This window comes from Adiantum capillus-veneris, chromosome 23 (assembly GCF_014529385.1).
Source record: "Adiantum capillus-veneris isolate H3 chromosome 23, ASM1452938v2, whole genome shotgun sequence".
Lineage (NCBI taxonomy): Eukaryota > Viridiplantae > Streptophyta > Polypodiopsida > Polypodiales > Pteridaceae > Adiantum > Adiantum capillus-veneris.
Window position 1 is genome coordinate 53,714,521 of NC_140953.1, and position 17,320 is coordinate 53,731,840.

General features: G+C 45.1%; 1 protein-coding gene across 8 annotated transcripts in view; it reads right to left on the reverse strand.

The window, feature by feature from the left end:
- The window catches only part of LOC147427793 (anthranilate synthase alpha subunit 1, chloroplastic-like), a 77,298-nt gene that overhangs the window by 24,842 nt on the left and 35,136 nt on the right, over positions 1-17,320 (reverse strand). For 7 of the 8 annotated variants that reach the window (XR_015185973.1, XM_086496701.1, XM_086496694.1 and 4 more), the window contains 7 exons: positions 4,180-4,369; positions 3,670-3,821; positions 3,480-3,595; positions 3,076-3,322; positions 2,943-2,999; positions 1,000-1,152; positions 836-916 (listed from right to left, as the gene is read on the reverse strand). Coding sequence is in view for 7 of the 8 variants with exons in the window: in XM_086496701.1 (XP_086352827.1) it covers positions 836-916; positions 1,000-1,152; positions 2,943-2,999; positions 3,076-3,322; positions 3,480-3,595; positions 3,670-3,821; positions 4,180-4,369 (996 nt within the window). In the remaining variant the exon portion in view is untranslated. The remainder of the gene's footprint in view (positions 1-835; positions 917-999; positions 1,153-2,942; positions 3,000-3,075; positions 3,323-3,479; positions 3,596-3,669; positions 3,822-4,179; positions 4,370-17,320) is intronic. The other variant, XM_086496695.1, reaches the window with a different exon arrangement.

Below are 17,320 nucleotides of genomic sequence, written 5' to 3' on the forward strand. Positions count from 1 at the left end.
GTATACACTACAACATCACCACAGATATTTGCTCGAGCTTTGCTATGCTCATAAAATCTTGCTCAGCCTATGGTAGGACTCGGCCCCTCTACAGACAATAATGCACTGAGCTTCGATCCCACAGTCAAGTTCTTTGTGTGAAATACTCAAGTCTTGGCTTGTGGTTCCAGAGATGACCAAGCTGCAAAGCTCCAGGCTCTCATACCAGTTGATGTGTCAACAGAGGTGTGCACAGAAAGAGTGAGAGAGAAGAAAACAGCACAGAGAGTTGGGGTGGAGCTCAGCCTGCAAACTTGTGGCTCCTTATTAGTTCGATGATATTAAAAGAATGTGAATGGTTAGTTTAAGGTGTAGAGAAAGGTCGTTGACTGACCTTTCCCCGTAATCCATGCGATTCATGGCAACCGGCAGAGGCCAGGAGCCACGGGGAGCATGGATTGTGGGGAAGGTCACTCAACGACCTTTCCCGGCCATCAATGGTCAGTGGAAGGGGAACCAGCACCATGATGCGCCTCGATGCGTGCCATGTACAGGCTGCAACAGGGTACAGTTGACGAGTACCTCATTGGAGGCTAAAGCTCTGGATTCCACATGCTGACCTGTCCAGCAGTCGCAAGCATGAACTCCGCTTAGGAAAGTGGAGTGGATGGAGGGCTAAGATCTGCAGCCCTCCAACTCCCGACCTGACAGTTAGTGTGTGCCAACACAGGCAGCCATACCAGCCGGGAAATTGTCCTTTTATACAACAACAACAAATTTGCTCTCATAAAGCTTTGATAAGGCTAAAGCAGAAATTTGTTTAGCTCAGCTGTTGGCTATCAAATAAGTTTTATACCGTTGAGCTGATGTGCATGACGTGAGAATAGCGTTCAACATCCATAAACCTCTCTACCTTCACAGAGCCAGCCTTTGACACCTGCCAGGAAGAAAAAGCATGGCTTATTTGACAAGGAATAAATTCTGTGGGTTTCGTCACAACAAGCTTTTTCATCTCAGTACCTTCCCAACATCATTTCGGCCCAGGTCCACCAGCATCACATGCTCTGCACACTCCTTCTCATCTCTCAGCAATTCATCCTCTAGTCTTAAATCTTCTTCCTGATTTTGTCCCCGTGGCCTGGTCCCAGCCAGAGGTCTGTTGATGATCTTCCCCTGCAAAACCAATGCTTGATTAACTTCAATCCTGCAGTTTTGTCTGTTACTGGATTGCTCTCTTAACACCATGAAGCATGGAAAATCTATTTCCACCAGGCGACCGTGAACCTTGTTCCTCATAATCCTACCTATACCGCAATCAGGAGGAACAGAAACATATATATGAGACTAGAGTACTGAAAATGGGAGAGAGGGAAGCAATTATGTTGACGAATGACCTATCGATTCTACCACCTTTGCAACATATCTGATTGTTCCATATATAGCATGTCACCCGGCTCGCATGCTGGAGTCATGAAGAAGTCCAGAACTTAATTGATATGAAGTTCAAGATGGTTTCAAAACACTATTTGTTTGCAGAAACGAAACCAAGTATGCCAAAGACTGTGAAACATATAACCCGTTTGTAAGGCCATGAAACAGAATTCTATGTGACTATGACCAATGATGAAGGCCAGGTCCCACGATTTGGTATGTGGCTCATGAGACTATATGTGTTAACACTGCCTCTCTAATACAGCAAGAGCTGCAAATGCTCGTGCAAGTCAAGCCTCTGAGGTCTCTCACCGAAGAGCGGCAGCCCTTTGATAGTCATCCCAAGATATACCTACTTTCTAGCAGACTCCACAAGCTCCCCTCCAATATATAGTGAACCGATATGTAGATCTCATCACCCAAGCTGCTGAGATGTTGAAAACCGTAATTTGGTCTTTAAAAATTCACCTTTAAATCTCTATCTGTGGAAAAGTTCAAGTAGTCACCTTGGGTGGGTCTGACGTAAGTACAATGTAATCTGCATTCACCAAAATCCTGCCTCTGCTGTGTCCTTGAGGGAAAAAGAAGCTGTAAACTGAGTACAAGGAGGCCTCTAAGGACGCCAATGTAATCCTGTCACCTAGAGGAAGTATAATGCTCTGGGTATAATGCTGCACATTTGGTTGCCATACACATAACTTACCTGAAGACCTGCCTCTCACATGGAATTTGCAATGCCATTAGTTAGGTTTGAACATTGTCCCCTACTGCTTGAATATTGAGACTACTAGACGTAAAAGGATAGAATTAGATGATCACCTTTATTAGCTGTAAAATCAGGTGGATTCTAGAGACAAAGGAGCACTAAAATTTACAGTTCAGGGACTGGAGATGCCTAAAGGTTTGCTGCTTGTCATCAAGGTACCTCTTGAAGGAAGATACATGCATCTGGAAACACCTCGATAGAAAGTTACAACAGACTTCTCCATAGCCAGCAACACCCTGCTTACTTCTATAGCTACTACGGCCTGTCCCACATTGTATGAATGTCCGCACTCAAGAGGAGTCACTTCAGTAGAGCCATGGAATATGGGGGCGAGGCTTTGCTACCAGCATACATTGTGCAGAAATGTTGGATACATTAACCGAAAGAATAGCATCCAAACAATTCTACTAGAGCCATGAAATAGCGAAGAAGCTGGATACTACAGCCTAATTCTTATGAGATGAGAACTGGTCAAAGAACATAACAGTACACTGTTGTCGCTCCTAACTAAATTTTCATTAGAGTCTTGATTAATCTTCAATTTTGGCACCCTCGTACGATTGTCTCGAATTCTTGAGCTCCATTAATGTCCTTCGCTCTCAGTTTAGAATATTCTCCTTCGTCAATTTTTGTTAGGACAAGAAACAGAGACACATGTATGAGGGTGCAAAAAATGATATTCGACGCCTTAAAGAAAAGCTCTAATTTAATTGGTCTACACCAGCAATTGGATTGTCAGGAAAAGTTTCATAAAAAAGGTTTATACCTTGTTTATGCATGTTAGAGTCTCTGGACTAGAAGCAACTAGAATACAATCCTTGGCCTGTAAATTGTAATTGGCAATAAACGTTAGTCATGAGACAACATTAAAGAACACAAAACCACAAGCTTCTACAAACCTGCAAATAAATCATGTAAGGGCTTGGATTAACAACCCGTAAGGCTCTATAAACATCATAAGGATCAGCATATGTGCGGCGTTCAAATCTTTGACTGAGGACAATTTGAAATATATCCCCAGCAAGAATATGGTCTTTTGCTTTGTAAAAGGCTGCAATATACTCATCCTTCGTCATATTGGACTGATTTATGGCTGAACCATATTTGCCAATGGACACCTCAACAGAGCCGGGGTTTAATCTTGGCCTGAATAGTAGAAAGTGCCGGCACAAGTTACACAATATAAAATATTTTTAATGTTATTAATTGGAAGCCATAACATAAATCATCATAAGTGCATAAGCTAATAAATTGATACATAGAAGCCATGTTAAATCAAAGACCTGTGCTAGTCGATACTTACTTATCTGAGCTCTGTAATTGTGCTACCAAGGTATTGAGCTGTGTCTGCCCATTAAAATATGCTTCTTCCAAGGAGCTAAAATGGTCGTTACAGACCCAGTGCAATATGTAAACCATCTGTGTGTGAAAGACGCAAATTGTATGAAGGTTATAAGAAGAAACAGAATAAAAAAAACGTTATCACTACACACCTTCGACACGTGATCAAAGATGACAACATCCTTATAAAGGCCCAAATGAATGTCAGGAAGAGACCTATCATCTAGAGGAGCCTTCTCAATGGGCAGCTTCTTCTTCTCTACATACCTTACTGTATCGTAGGAGAAAAAACCTACCCAACCACCTGCAGATATAATTGGCCATATCTGTTCATAGCTTGAAAAGAACACCATAAGTGACTGTCCTTTAGATGTGAATGCTTTATCTGGCTTGTTATGCAAGCTAATAATGTTAATGGCTCTCAACTGCTCAAGCAAGCAAGCGCAATCCATTTTTTGTTATACCTACTTCCAGCACATAAATTCAAACCTCACTGAAGCCATTATGGAAAAAGCTATCGACCACTCTTCCAAAAAAATAAAACATAACAGCAAGGGTGCTCTATGGTTTTTATTTTGCTTTTTTTGACACAATCATACATAAACTGAACATGATTGGAAGCGTTATTTAACGTAGTAACTTAACAGAAAACATAGACATACCACAAAATACATTAGGAAGTCCCTCAATTGCTGCAGATTTCCACTTTGAGGCAATTTCAGACGGTAGTCTCATTGGATCCTCCATCAACCGTTCAGTTCTAGATCCTTTTTCATGATTCAATATGGTGACCAATTCCCCTTTTGCAACTATTTCTATGGCAGGTCGTGCTCCCACCATGCTGTAACGACCCTGAAAATAGTCGGAAGTTGTAAAGTTATCTTAATGTAATCAATAGGAAACTTATGTTTTATTTGTTAAATCCACTTAGCAATCACAAGGAAATGTGGTGTGAAGATATTTCAACATAGACGATCAGAGTGTGTACAAGTGCATGTGTACCTGGAGTTGTGTGCTGGCGTGTTTCTCTCATGCAGGACGATCAGCTGTGTGTATGAGTGCATCCATGTTGTAGGGCTACAGAGGATTAGTGAGAGTAGCATAGCATGCATGATGTGTGTGTGTGCACAATGTGTGGCAAGTGTGAGATTGACGAGGGGAACCCGGTCCTGCATGAGCGCGCGCTCGAGCCTCTTCAGCGCTGCCCTTTGGGCTCTGCGCGTTCTGTCAACCCCCTCCTGCCTTGTGTGCTCTGCCCCTGCGCCTCTAGGAGCTCTTTGCCTCTGCACAATTTGATTCCAGGCCTTTTTTCAGCGTGCGTTTTGTCTAGGGATGTGTGTGTGTCTGTGTGTGTGTGTGTGTGTGTGTGTGTGTGTGTGTGTGTGTGTGTGTGTGGGCTGATTGGAAGGTGGTCACAATAGAATTGTTGTGGAATGGTAGAGATGTCGTCTGTGGAAATTCACTTCGACTGGAGAGTTTGCATTGGGGTAGAATTTTTGCTCAGACTCTTGTTCAACACTCTCCTAGACAGGCTTACTTTCTCTCCCACAAAGATATTGACAGGATAGCAGACGTCGTAGACGCTGAAGGACGGTGCTCTCGTTCAGATAGGCTACTCTTACCTTTGGACTTGGGTTACACTACAAACACATGCAGGACATTATTAAGGAGTTGGTCGATTCTGTATCTCCCATCCCACCGTTAGTTGAAGACAATCGAATTTGTGATTGGCTCTATGCTAGTTCTTCGACTAGTTCGATATCGGCAAAGAAAGTGTACTATCATTTGCAGTCGCCTTCCTGGATCCAAGAACACTATAACAAGGTATGGAATATGAATAAGAGTGTTACTTGGTGGCGGAGTGAAGTTATGAAAGTGTGGCATGTGTGGCATGCTAAGCTATCTGTCAAGGAGCGATTGTTTATGTGGAGATGTATTGTTGGGGTTCTCCCTACTAGCAAATTACTACGCTCTAGGAGATTGGCCTCTTCGCGATGCGTTCGCTGTGGTGTAGGCATTGAGAATATATCACATCTATTGTGGTCCTGTTCTCGTACGGGACAATTTGTGGATAGCGGCTCTTCAGCTCTTCGCTTGCGTTTCCTTGGATCACAATTTGGTAAAGTTTTCTGGATCTTTGGAGTGCCTCCTCTTTTGCTTCGGCCATATGCATACTTTTCGGCTGGATTAGATTGGGTACTATGGACAGTGTGGAAAGCACGGAATTCCCTCATGTTTCAGTAGATTCACGTGGAATATGTTTCTTTCTTCAAGATATCTCTTAGACAGTCTCTTCAAGTTGCTTATGACTTGGATGAGCTCCCTATTAGCCATTACCAACTCTACTTTGACTGTTTCTAAGTTTCAGCTTGTAATACTTTCTATTCAATTTGGCATTACAAAAAAAAAAAAAGTGTGTGGGGGGGATTTGGGTGTGTGGTAAATCCTTCTGCCACTCGTCTTTCACACGACTCTGTCCTGCACAACATCTACCCTGTGCAAGCCCTTCACAGCGCGCCGATGGTTGAAGTTTGCTTTCGCCTGCACGCGGTCCTTCTGTCGTTTTGTGTGAGAGAGAGAGAGGTGTGAGTGTGTGTAGGTGTGTTTGTGTGTGTATATTTGCAGCAGGAGGTTCTCTTAGTTGCTATGTCCAGTAGAGTCATTCCAAGAAAGTTTGAAAAATCAAAAAAAAGTTTGGATGCTCGTTTGGTGTGTACTTCAAGCAGTAGTCTTTGATTGAAAGTAGACCTTCATCAGTAGAAAGTGCGGTTTTCGTTGGTTATGGCAGAAGCAATTGTATATAAGCGTAGGAAACAGGTGGATCTTTTCCTTGATGGATGTTGCAAACATCATTAAAGAGTGTTTGTCGGAGGATTTTGCAGATGCTCGGAATGCCTGGGAAGGTCAGCAGTCAACTACTGAATGGTTATTCCGGTTCAACAGCTTATGGATCCGGTTGCACAATATGCATTGAATGCGGTTATTTTGTTCTTCCCTGGCAAGATGCCCTCGGCTCAAGATGTAGGTCAATGGGTTGATTTTCTGTTAGAAAGACAAGCTATCCAAGGGGTGTACTTTGGTGCCCTTGGTTTTTATGAGGTGTTATTGGCAGACATGGAAGCCCGCTCGCAATTATTGGAAATGTCGCCTTTGTTTTTCAATATGCAAATGACACATATATTGCCATGGGCACATTGCTCAGATCATGACGGCTTTGGGCTTTGGGTTCAGAATGCGTCGGGTGGGTGGTCTATTTTCATAGTCAATCTACTAGAATTCTTGACGGGGAGCTGACTCGGTCGTGGGATCTTGGTAGATCCGTCAAGCAAGGATGCCCTTTGAGTGCTATGTTGTATGCTATTGCTACACATCCTTTGTTGTTGTATCTGGACTCCTTAACAACATCTGGTCAGTTACACAGATTGGAACTGCCATCTCATGATCATTTTTGTGGCACAAACGTATGCAGATGATAGTTGACTCCATGTTTTGGCTTAGAAATCAACTTGAAGATGTTCGATGTATTATGGAAGCGCTACATGTTTATGTGTTGGTTGCACGTCTGCAAGTGAATTTCCAAAAATCTAAATTTTGCCTTTGCATCAAATGGATTGTCACTCTATATTATGGCCAAGTGAGATAGTGAAACCGGATCAAATTGTGAGGCATCTTGGTTATCCGCTGGCTCGGTCGGTAGGAATGGATTGAGAATAAATTGAGGTCTAAATTGCACTATTGGAAATGTCTACCTGGCTGCTACATGTAAGACTCAGAATAGTGCAGTTCATTTTGGTGGCATAAATGCAATCTTTCTTGCCGCTATTGCATTGGCCACCCCGTCGTCTTAGGGTTTTCATGTCTCGGATTCTGGAACACTTTTGATCTACTTCCTTTCAAAAAAAGAGCCTGCGATTGCTTGCAATGGACAAGCTGTGTACTCCAAAGCGTTGGTGGTCTGAATATTTTACATTTGTGTTCTCATGTTACAGCAAGGAAGGCTACTTTGTTATTGGTGCTGGTTGAGCAAAAACAACCCTGGACCAGATGATTGAGTTTTTTACTCCATGCAGTTTCTACGCTAGCTTTCGACCATTGGAAGCTGTCGTATTGGGATGTGGTTTTTGGTAAGTTTGAAGCTACAATTCCTGGATGCCCTATTGCTTCCAGTCTTGGCGGATTGGTAGTTGGGTCACGTGGGAATTATTATGGAATGGTAGAAATGACGCCTGTGGAAACTCGCTTCGAATGGAGAGTTTGCATTGGAGTCGAGTTTTTGATCAAACTCTTTTTCAGCGCTCTCCTAGACAAGCCTACTTTCTTTCACAGAAAGGTATTGACAGAATAACGGATGTGATAGACGATCATAGAGGAGTGTTTTCATTTAGACAGGCCGCTCTTTCTATAGGCGCATGTGGGACACCATTTAGGAGCTGGTTGACTCGATATCTCCCATTCCACCGCTGGTTGAGGACAATCGAATTGGCGATTGGCTCTACGCTCGTACTTCCATTGGTTCGATATCTGCAAAGAAAGTATACTATCATTTGCAGTCATCTTCCTGGATCCAAGAACATTGTAACAAGGTATGGAATATGAATAAGAGTGTTACTTGGTGGCAAAGTAAAGTTATGAAAGTGTGGCATGCCAAGCTACATCTCAAGGAGAGATTGTTTATGTGGAGATGTTTCGTTGGGGTTCTCCCGATTGGCAAATTTTTGCACTCTAGAAGATTGGCCTCTTCGCGATGCGTTCGCTGTAATGCAGGCATTGAGAATATTCCACATTTACTGTGTTCTTGTTCTCGTACACAACACTTTGTGGATTGCATCTCTATAGCTCTGCGCTCACGTTTCCCTGGCATAAATTTTGGCAAATTTTTCTAGATCTTTGAAGCACTTCCGCCATTGCTCCGACCGTATGCATACTTTTTCGGTTGGGTCCGATTTTGGGTGCTATGGACAATGTGGAGAGCACGGAATTCCCTCATGTTTCAGTAGATTCAAGTGGAATATGTCTCCTTCTTCAAGATATCTCTTAGACACTCTCTTCAAGTTGCCTATGACTTGGAAGAGCTCCCCATTAGTCATCACGAGCTCTACTTTGACTGTTTCTGATTTACTGTTTGTAATATTTCCTATGGGTTTTCCTCGTTTTGAGGCTTCCCATTGGTAATTCAATCTGACATTACAAAAAAAGTGTGTGTGTGTGTGTGGTCCAATAGCGAGTGTGACTGAAACCGGCCCGTAGGGCGGTAGCCGTTGGCTTTCACCCGAAATTCTTTACTTTATGCACACACACAGAGCACTTTGCAAAGAGAACCTGCGACGGGAGTTAACACTTAAACACACACACGACTCGGAAGCTAGAATGCTCCGAGCAAACGCCGACAACCTGTAGGCCCCAAAATTGGCGCCCCTTTCGGTATTTCTTTATTCTTTAGGAGGGTAAATTACAAGGTAAGGTCCTGGGAATCCTTCACGTGTATCCACCTAGATACCATTTGATTTGGCCAAATTTCGGCAACATAACAGCCCCAAAACTTGCGCGAAATCAATTCCCCTGCTGGAACTCGCTTGCACTGACGTATACCCTCTGATTCCTGTCCAAAAACAGTAAATTCAGCACGCTGTATTTACTGGTTTTTGCCCTGTTTTCAGCCCCAAACAGTCCCCTAACTGTCCTCTGCCAGTGGGGCACGATTCCCAATGGTCCTGGCGTCCGTATGGCTGAAAAACAGTGAATTTACAGCGCATACACAGCGCTGATTTTTGCACCTGTACGGTGAGGTTATGACCCTCACCAGTGCCTGCTTTGGAGCAGCAGTTAGCTACCCCTGTTCCTGCTCAAGGAGGCTCTTGCCTCAGCACAAAAGCATGAACCCACACAACTGTACATCAGTCAAATGAGTAGCCCTCTTGTGGGGCATCACATAACTGCACGTAGGGGAGAAAGAGAGCAGTATGTAGCGTGCGGGGCATCACTCCCGTCACCATACTGTACATAGAGGGCAAGGTAAGCATTCCATAGCTTCTGTACCTGTTGCAATCCGCCTGTGGCTGAAAATGGCGCCCCCTTTGATGATATGCAGCTCGTTTTTGCCTCCCAGAGTGGCAGAATCGCTCACAAACTGACACGTCGCCCAGTTTCCGAGTTTGGGCTTTCCCTGCTAAAAATATCTCAACTGGTGCGTCAGTTGACTTCGCGGCAGAGTTGTAAAGTGTTCCCCTAGTCATACCAAAGGTAATGACGCGAACACATTTCGTGGCCCAAAATAGCAATTCCCTAAATTTTAGGAGATGCTTCCGTTGGGCTCCCACTGGTCTTCTGACCATCTATCCTCATTGGGACCGCATCCAAAAATGCAATGTGGCCCAACTGTCGGATACTTTTTGTTGGTAGTCCCACCTTGACTTTACGCCTTAATTGAGTTCACTTCCTAGTATCCACCAACTTGCTAAGTGCGACGGGGGGACCTATATGATCTTGCTCTGAGCCTAGACATCCTCTTACCATACGAATTCCAGTGCCGACCACTTCCCGTCTGCGGGTGAATCTACCGTTCACATTGGCCATACAATGTCCGACCGTTTGCTACTTCAAAAAGAGGGTCTCAAAACAAATAAAATAAACCCCATTGGAAAGAAACCAACAACCAAGGTTAGCAGTTGCCACATCTCTGTGACATGGTTAATAACTGCCACGTCCTCGTGACATACCCCCCTCTTGAAATCGCAAACGTCCTCGATTGCATACCATAAATACACGCCACTGATGATCTTGTGCTATTAACACTCTTTTATCATCGCATGTATCCGCAAGAAAGGTCGTAACATACATAGATACAAATGACTTAATGAGGCCTTCATACTTTTGCCATTTCTATCTATGGCACTGAATTCATATGTACATTTGATGTACTAGCTCTATTATTACCCCTCCTTTGCACACGTTGGGTTGGGGCATAAGTAGGCTGTAACCCAAAGGCTTCAAGGTAAAGCTGCATACATTTGGTGACTCTGACAGTTCATGCTCTTCCATCCACTTTGCATCCATAGGCGGATAGTTCTTGAACTTCACCAAATAACGTCTTGCAACTTGTCCTTTAACTTTTCTGTCCTTATGTGCCAAAACTTGCTCAGGTACCAGGATCTCATCAAGTTCCTCAACTTCTGGCTGATCCTCAACTGGCATATCTTCTGGCACATCACCCACGAAGGGTCTTAGAAGACTCACGTGAAACGCATTATGAATCTTCCATGCATCAGGCAATTTCAGCCTGTAAGCCACATCGCTGATCTTGTCAAGCACTTGAAAAGGCCCATAGTAACGCATGCTGAGCTTAGGAAACAGCCGTTCCTTGCCCTTCATCTTCTTTAACCTTGCCTTTTCGAACCTTAAGAGAACCCAATCACCAGGTGATAGTAGCAATTCACGACGGTGACGATCAGCAGCCTTTTTCTGTTTTGCCTGAGTCTTCTCCAAGGCAACTTTAATCTTCTTATACATCTCATCCATGTTCTCAACATATCGATCTGCCTCAAAGATCCTGTCCTTTGTATGCAAAATGGGAGGAACCTTATTGCCGCCTTCAACAATTTCAAAAGGTGCTTTGCCAGTAGACGAATGCACTGTATTATTGTACGCATACTCAAGCATAGGCAAATACTGTTCCCACTTGCCCTTATTATCTGACACATAGCATTTCAGCAGATCTAAGACAGTAGAATTGGCCTCTTCTGACTGTCCATCAGTTTGTGGATGAAACGAAGACGAGAACTTGAGCGTAGTACCCATGTTCTCAAACGATCCTCTCCAGAACAAACTGGTCATGCGAGGATCACGATCACTGATAATCGATTGTGGCATACCATGGTACTTAAACACATTGTACATGAACAAGCGTGCCATCTGATCAGATTTTATCTTCTTCCTGACAGGGATAAAATGGGCCTGCTTGCTGAACCTGCAGATAATGGTACATATACCATCATTCCCAGTTGGCGTCCTTGGAAGATCAAAGATAAAGTCCATAGCAATGCTTTCCCATGGCTTATCCGGAATCGGCAGTGGTTGTAACAACCTTGGTGCCTTTTGCCTGTCAAACTTGACCTTTTGGCAAACTATGCATGCTCGCACAAAGGCATCCACATCTCTCCTCAAGGTAGGCCAATAGAAGAACGTCTCTATTGCTTTAACTGTTGCATCAATGCCACGATGCCCTGCATACGGTGGGACATGACTCTCTTCCATGACCTTATGTCGTAGTGGCCTAGTGACACAAAGTCTGCCATGCATCATCATAAAACCATCTCTGAGGAGGTAGTGCTCGTGATGTTGCCCCTCTTGTAACTGTTCAAAGATCCTTGCAAAATCTTCATCAGCAGTATACTGTTCCTTCATGTCATCTAACTCATGATGATAAGGAATTGACACAGCTGAAATTTGTGGCTTTCTTGATAACGCATCAGCCACAACATTCTTCTTGCCTTCCACATGCATAATCTGGAAGTGGAACATGGAAAGAATGTTTGCCCATCGCATATGCTTTTCGGATAACTTTGACTGTGTCAAGAAGTATCGCAAGGTCTGATGATCTGTTTGGACAACAAAATCAGCACCTAAGAGGTAGTGCTTCCAGCTAGAAAGCGCATGAATCACGGCCAAGAGCTCTTTCTCATAGACTTGCATAGTCCTCTCTGGCCCTTGCAAAATTCGGCTTTCATAGGCTTTCATAGGCTACTACCCGTCCATCTTGCATTAGCACTGCTCCGATGCTACTGCCACACGCGTCACATTGGACCACAAATGACTTCCTGAGATCTGGCAAAACAATAACCGGATCTGAAGTCAACTTTTCCTTTAAGAGACTAAAAGCTGAAATCTCTTTTTGGGTCCATCTGAAAGTGACCTCTTTCTTTTGCAATGCGTGAAGAGGCGATGCTATCTCTGCAAAATTTCTGATAAACCTTCTATAGTAGGAACACAATCCCAAGAAGCTTCTGACATCGTGCACAGTCTTCAAGTCTGGCCATGTCTTGATAGCTTTGACCTTTGCGGGATCCATTCTAACACCATCCTTTGAGACTATGTGGCCCAGAAAGTGGATCTCTTCAAGGAAGAATTCACTTTTCTTAGGATTGACAAGTAACCTGTGACTGCGCAGCTCTTCGAACACAATGGTCAAGTGACGCCTATGCTCCTCTTCATTCTTCGAATACACAATCATGTCATCGAAGAATGTTCCAACAAACTGTTGATGCGAGCGGAAAATCCGGTCCATCATTCTGTTGAACGTGGCAGGAGCATTTGTTAGCCCAAACGGCATCACTAGAAACTCATAAAGACCAAATGTCGTTCTAAACGCAGTCTTGTGTACATCCTCTGGGCTTATACGAATCTGATGGTACCCACTCTTCAGGTCTATCCTGCTGAAAATTGCAGCACCCTCTAAACGATCGAGAATATCATCAATGCGAGGAATAGGAAACCTATTCTTGATGGTATTCTTATTCAACGCACGGTAATCAATACACATGCGCCATGAGCCATCCTTCTTCTGCACTAGGAGCACTGGGGAGCAAAAGGGTGAAGAACTAGGCTGAATCAGCCCCTTCTCTAATAACTCCTCAACCTGGCCCATAATCTCTTTCTGCTGCGCCGCACTAACCCTGTAGGGAGGTCTATTTGGTGGGCTACACCCTGGCACCAAATCTATCCGATGGTCCTCAGGTCTCTCTGGCGGTAATTGCGATGGTAATGAATCAGAAAAACAGTCACTAAACTTTTGCAAAAATGCTGACCTTTCTTTATCTAACACAGATAAATTTGACTGATCCCTATCTGAGACATCACGTGCAAAAATCAAGTACACAGAAAGATGATTCTTTATTACAGAAGTGATAGCAGAAGCAGATACAATAGGGACTGACTCTCCTTTAAGCTTTACATCCAAGATGTGAGTTTTGCCCCTATGCTGTGCAGTGATCTTTTTGTTGTAGGCATCCAAGACTCCATGCACTCGGAACATCCACGGGATCCCCAACAAGGCGTCACAACCTTCCAGCGGCATGATGTAAAACTCTTCAGTGTCCACATACGACTGAATATGCAGACGCAGTTTTCCAATGATGGGAGTAACACACTCTGAGTGGCCAGGACATGCCAACCCTGCCTCTGCTGTGTACCCCATTTCTTCAGCTTTGATGCCGAGCTTCATAGCTAACTCTGGTGAGATAAAGTTGGCTTTAGCACCTGGATCAAAGAAGATGAGTGCCGTCTGATCTCTAACTTTACCCCATGCCCTGCATAACTCACTGGCATCTGTGCTGGGCCTGTCACCCACCATGTCTGGCACTAAACCTGCCGTGGGTTTTGGCTTCTTGCCTTTCTGGTCTTCTTTATCCTCTGAGTCAGCTGGCCTTTTCCTTTGTGGACAATTAATAGAAAAGTGACCAGGCTGCTCGCATATAAAGCATTTGTTCTCAGCCATTAGGACCTTCTTTTCCTCGAGCGACTTGCGCACAAAAGGCTTCCTTTTCTGTTTCTTTGCCTGCGCTCCAGAAGTCCCAGCTGAATCCTTGTCCTTGGTGGCCTGTTCTGACCCCTGTGACGCATCAGGAGCCGTCTTCACAAAGGGCTTCTTCGCTGAATTTTTCTTTTGCTGCCCTCCTTTATCACTGCTCGGAAATCCACTGTCCTCTCCTTTCAACAGGGCAAGACCAGTGTTCGCAACTTCCATAAGCTGAGTAAAGGTAGCCACTCTATTCTTTGTACAGTAATCGCGAAGCCCTTTAGGCAACCCACAACAATACTTCTCTATCTGCTCTGTCAGTGGCACAAATCTGTAGGAGGTCACTGAGAGTAATGCTTTACAAAACCTCCTATTGTACTCCAGCAAGCTCTTGCACGAAGCTGCCGTAAGCTGGTGCCAATCTGTCAAGACATCGGCTTCAAATTCATTTGATAGCCAAGCAGATGCAAACATTTGCTTGAAGTAAACCCAAGTGGCGGGTGCCTGTCCTTGCATTAACAATGTCGTCCACCATGTCAGCGCATTGTCCTTTAAGAAAGTGGCAGCTTTCCTAACCTTCGAGGCCTCTGTAAAATTCCCTCCCGCATAAGCTGTATCAAACTGCTGGAGGAAAGTGAGTGCCTTTGTTTTGTCCTCGAAACCACTGAATGTACTGAACTTTACCGCTGCACCACCTTCTTTGTAAGCCTTCGGCTTCTCTAGTGCCCCCAAGTTGTCATACGGAATGGTCTGCAACATGGGCATTGTACTAGGCATGATCGGCACGTGTTGGCCATTCACATTTTGCGTCAGAGGTGCGATATCTGGCTGCTGTCCAGAAAAACCAGCCATGCCAAAATGACCTTGTGGCACCCCAAACTGGCCCTGGTTGCCGTGGAAACCTTGCTGCATGCCGATAGTACCATACATGGGGTTTGGCATGATGCCTTGCATACCCCCGAACACTGTTCCTGGCATGTACGGCTGACTTCCATACGCATAGCCAGCCATACTTTGGAACACCGATCCACCCCCGAAATACCCAGGATGTACCGTGGGTGGTGGAAAAATTGAGTGCATAGCCTGGTATCCAGCTCCCTGTCCATTCAAGACAGCATGCTGGCTCTGAAAGGTGGAGGGCTGAACTGGCATAACCTGTGGAATAGGCGTTCTAGCCACCTGTTCAAGCACGGGAGGAACCTGCTTTGGAGCCCCCGACTCTGCAACATGCGAGTGTTCCCTTTCCTCCTGCGCCTCATGAAGTACCTGGGCTTGAGCTTCAACAAGCTCCGTACGCGGCGTAGGTTGCCTATTTTGCTGTTGCACTGGTGGCGCTTGCAAGAATTCCATAAACCTCGGATTCTGCACCAGTTGCGAAAAGACATTCACCGCGGCAACTAACTGAGTCTTAAACGCATCATCCTCAAGTTGCCCTGTCATAAAGCCCTGTACTACTGGAGGGACATTGACGTTGACAGGAGGTACAGACTGACATGGCCGTGAGCTCTCGCCAATCTCAAAAACCATAGGAATCTCCTGCCTGTCCTTTGGAGAGAAACCCTCTTCCATAATTCCCTTCCCCTTGTCGGCCATAGTGTAATCCCCGTGTTCTTGCACTGTGTGTCTTTACCCTGAACAATCCAGGCTCACTCTTTGAGGAAAAAGTGATTGATGTCCCGGCAACGGAACCATGAAACCGGCCCGTAGGGCGGTAGGCGTTGGCTTTCACCCGAAATTCTTTACTTTATGCACACACACAGAGCACTTTGCAAAGAGAACCTGCGACGGGAGTTAACACTTAAACACACACACGACTCGGAAGCTAGAATGCTCCGAGCAAACGCCGACAACCTGTAGGCCCCAAAATTGGCGCCCCTTTCGGTATTTCTTTATTCTTTAGGAGGGTAAATTACAAGGTAAGGTCCTGGGAATCCTTCACGTGTATCCACCTAGATACCATTTGATTTGGCCAAATTTCGGCAGCATAACAGCCCCAAAACTTGCGCGAAATCAATTCCCCTGCTGGAACTCGCTTGCACTGACGTATACCCTCTGATTCCTGTCCAAAAACAGTAAATTCAGCACGCTGTATTTACTGGTTTTTGCCCTGTTTTCAGCCCCAAACAGTCCCCTAACTGTCCTCTGCCAGTGGGGCACGATTCCCAATGGTCTTGGCGTCCGTATGGCTGAAAAACAGTGAATTTACAGCGCATACACAGCGCTGATTTTGCACCTGTACGGTGAGGTTATGACCCTCACCAGTGCCTGCTTTGGAGCAGCAGTTAGCTACCCCTGTTCCTACTCAAGGAGGCTCTTGCCTCAGCACAAAAGCATGAACCCACACAACTGTACATCAGTCAAATGAGTAGCCCTCTTGTGGGGCATCACATAACTGCACGTAGGGGAGAAAGAGAGCAGTATGTAGCGTGCGGGGCATCACTCCCGTCACCATACTGTACATAGAGGGCAAGGTAAGCATTCCATAGCTTCTGTACCTGTTGCAATTTGCCTGTGGCTGAAAACGGCGCCCCCTTTGATGATATGCAGCTCGTTTTTGCCTCCCAGAGTGGCAGAATCGCTCACAAGCTGACACGTCGCCCAGTTTCCGAGTTTGGGCTTTCCCTGCTAAAAATATCTCAACTGGTGCGTCAGTTGACTTCGCGGCAGAGTTGTAAAGTGTTCCCCTAGTCATACCAAAGGTAATGACGCGAACACATTTCGTGGCCCAAAATAGCAGTTCCCTAAATTTTAGGAGATGCTTCCGTTGGGCTCCCACTGGTCTTCTGACCATCTATCCTCATTGGGACCGCATCCAAAAATGCAATGTGGCCCAACTGTCAGATACTTTTTGTTGGTAGTCCCACCTTGACTTTACGCCTTAATTGAGTTCACTTCCTAGTATCCACCAACTTGCTAAGTGCGACGGGGGGACCTATATGATCTTGCTCTGAGCCTAGACATCCTCTTACCATACGAATTCCAGTGCCGACCACTTCCCGTCTGCGGGTGAATCTACCGTTCACATTGGCCATACAATGTCCGACCGTTTGCTACTTCAAAAAGAGGGTCTCAAAACAAATAAAATAAACCCCATTGGAAAGAAACCAACAACCAAGGTTAGCAGTTGCCACATCTCTGTGACATGGTTAATAACTGCCACGTCCTCGTGACAGTGACGAACCCTGCGTTCTACAGCCCCTGCACGCAAACAACTTGCCCTACGCCCTGCAGGTCTCTGCGTGCTGCCCTGTCTTGCACCCTGCAACCCCTGCTCGTTACACAGTTCTACGCGC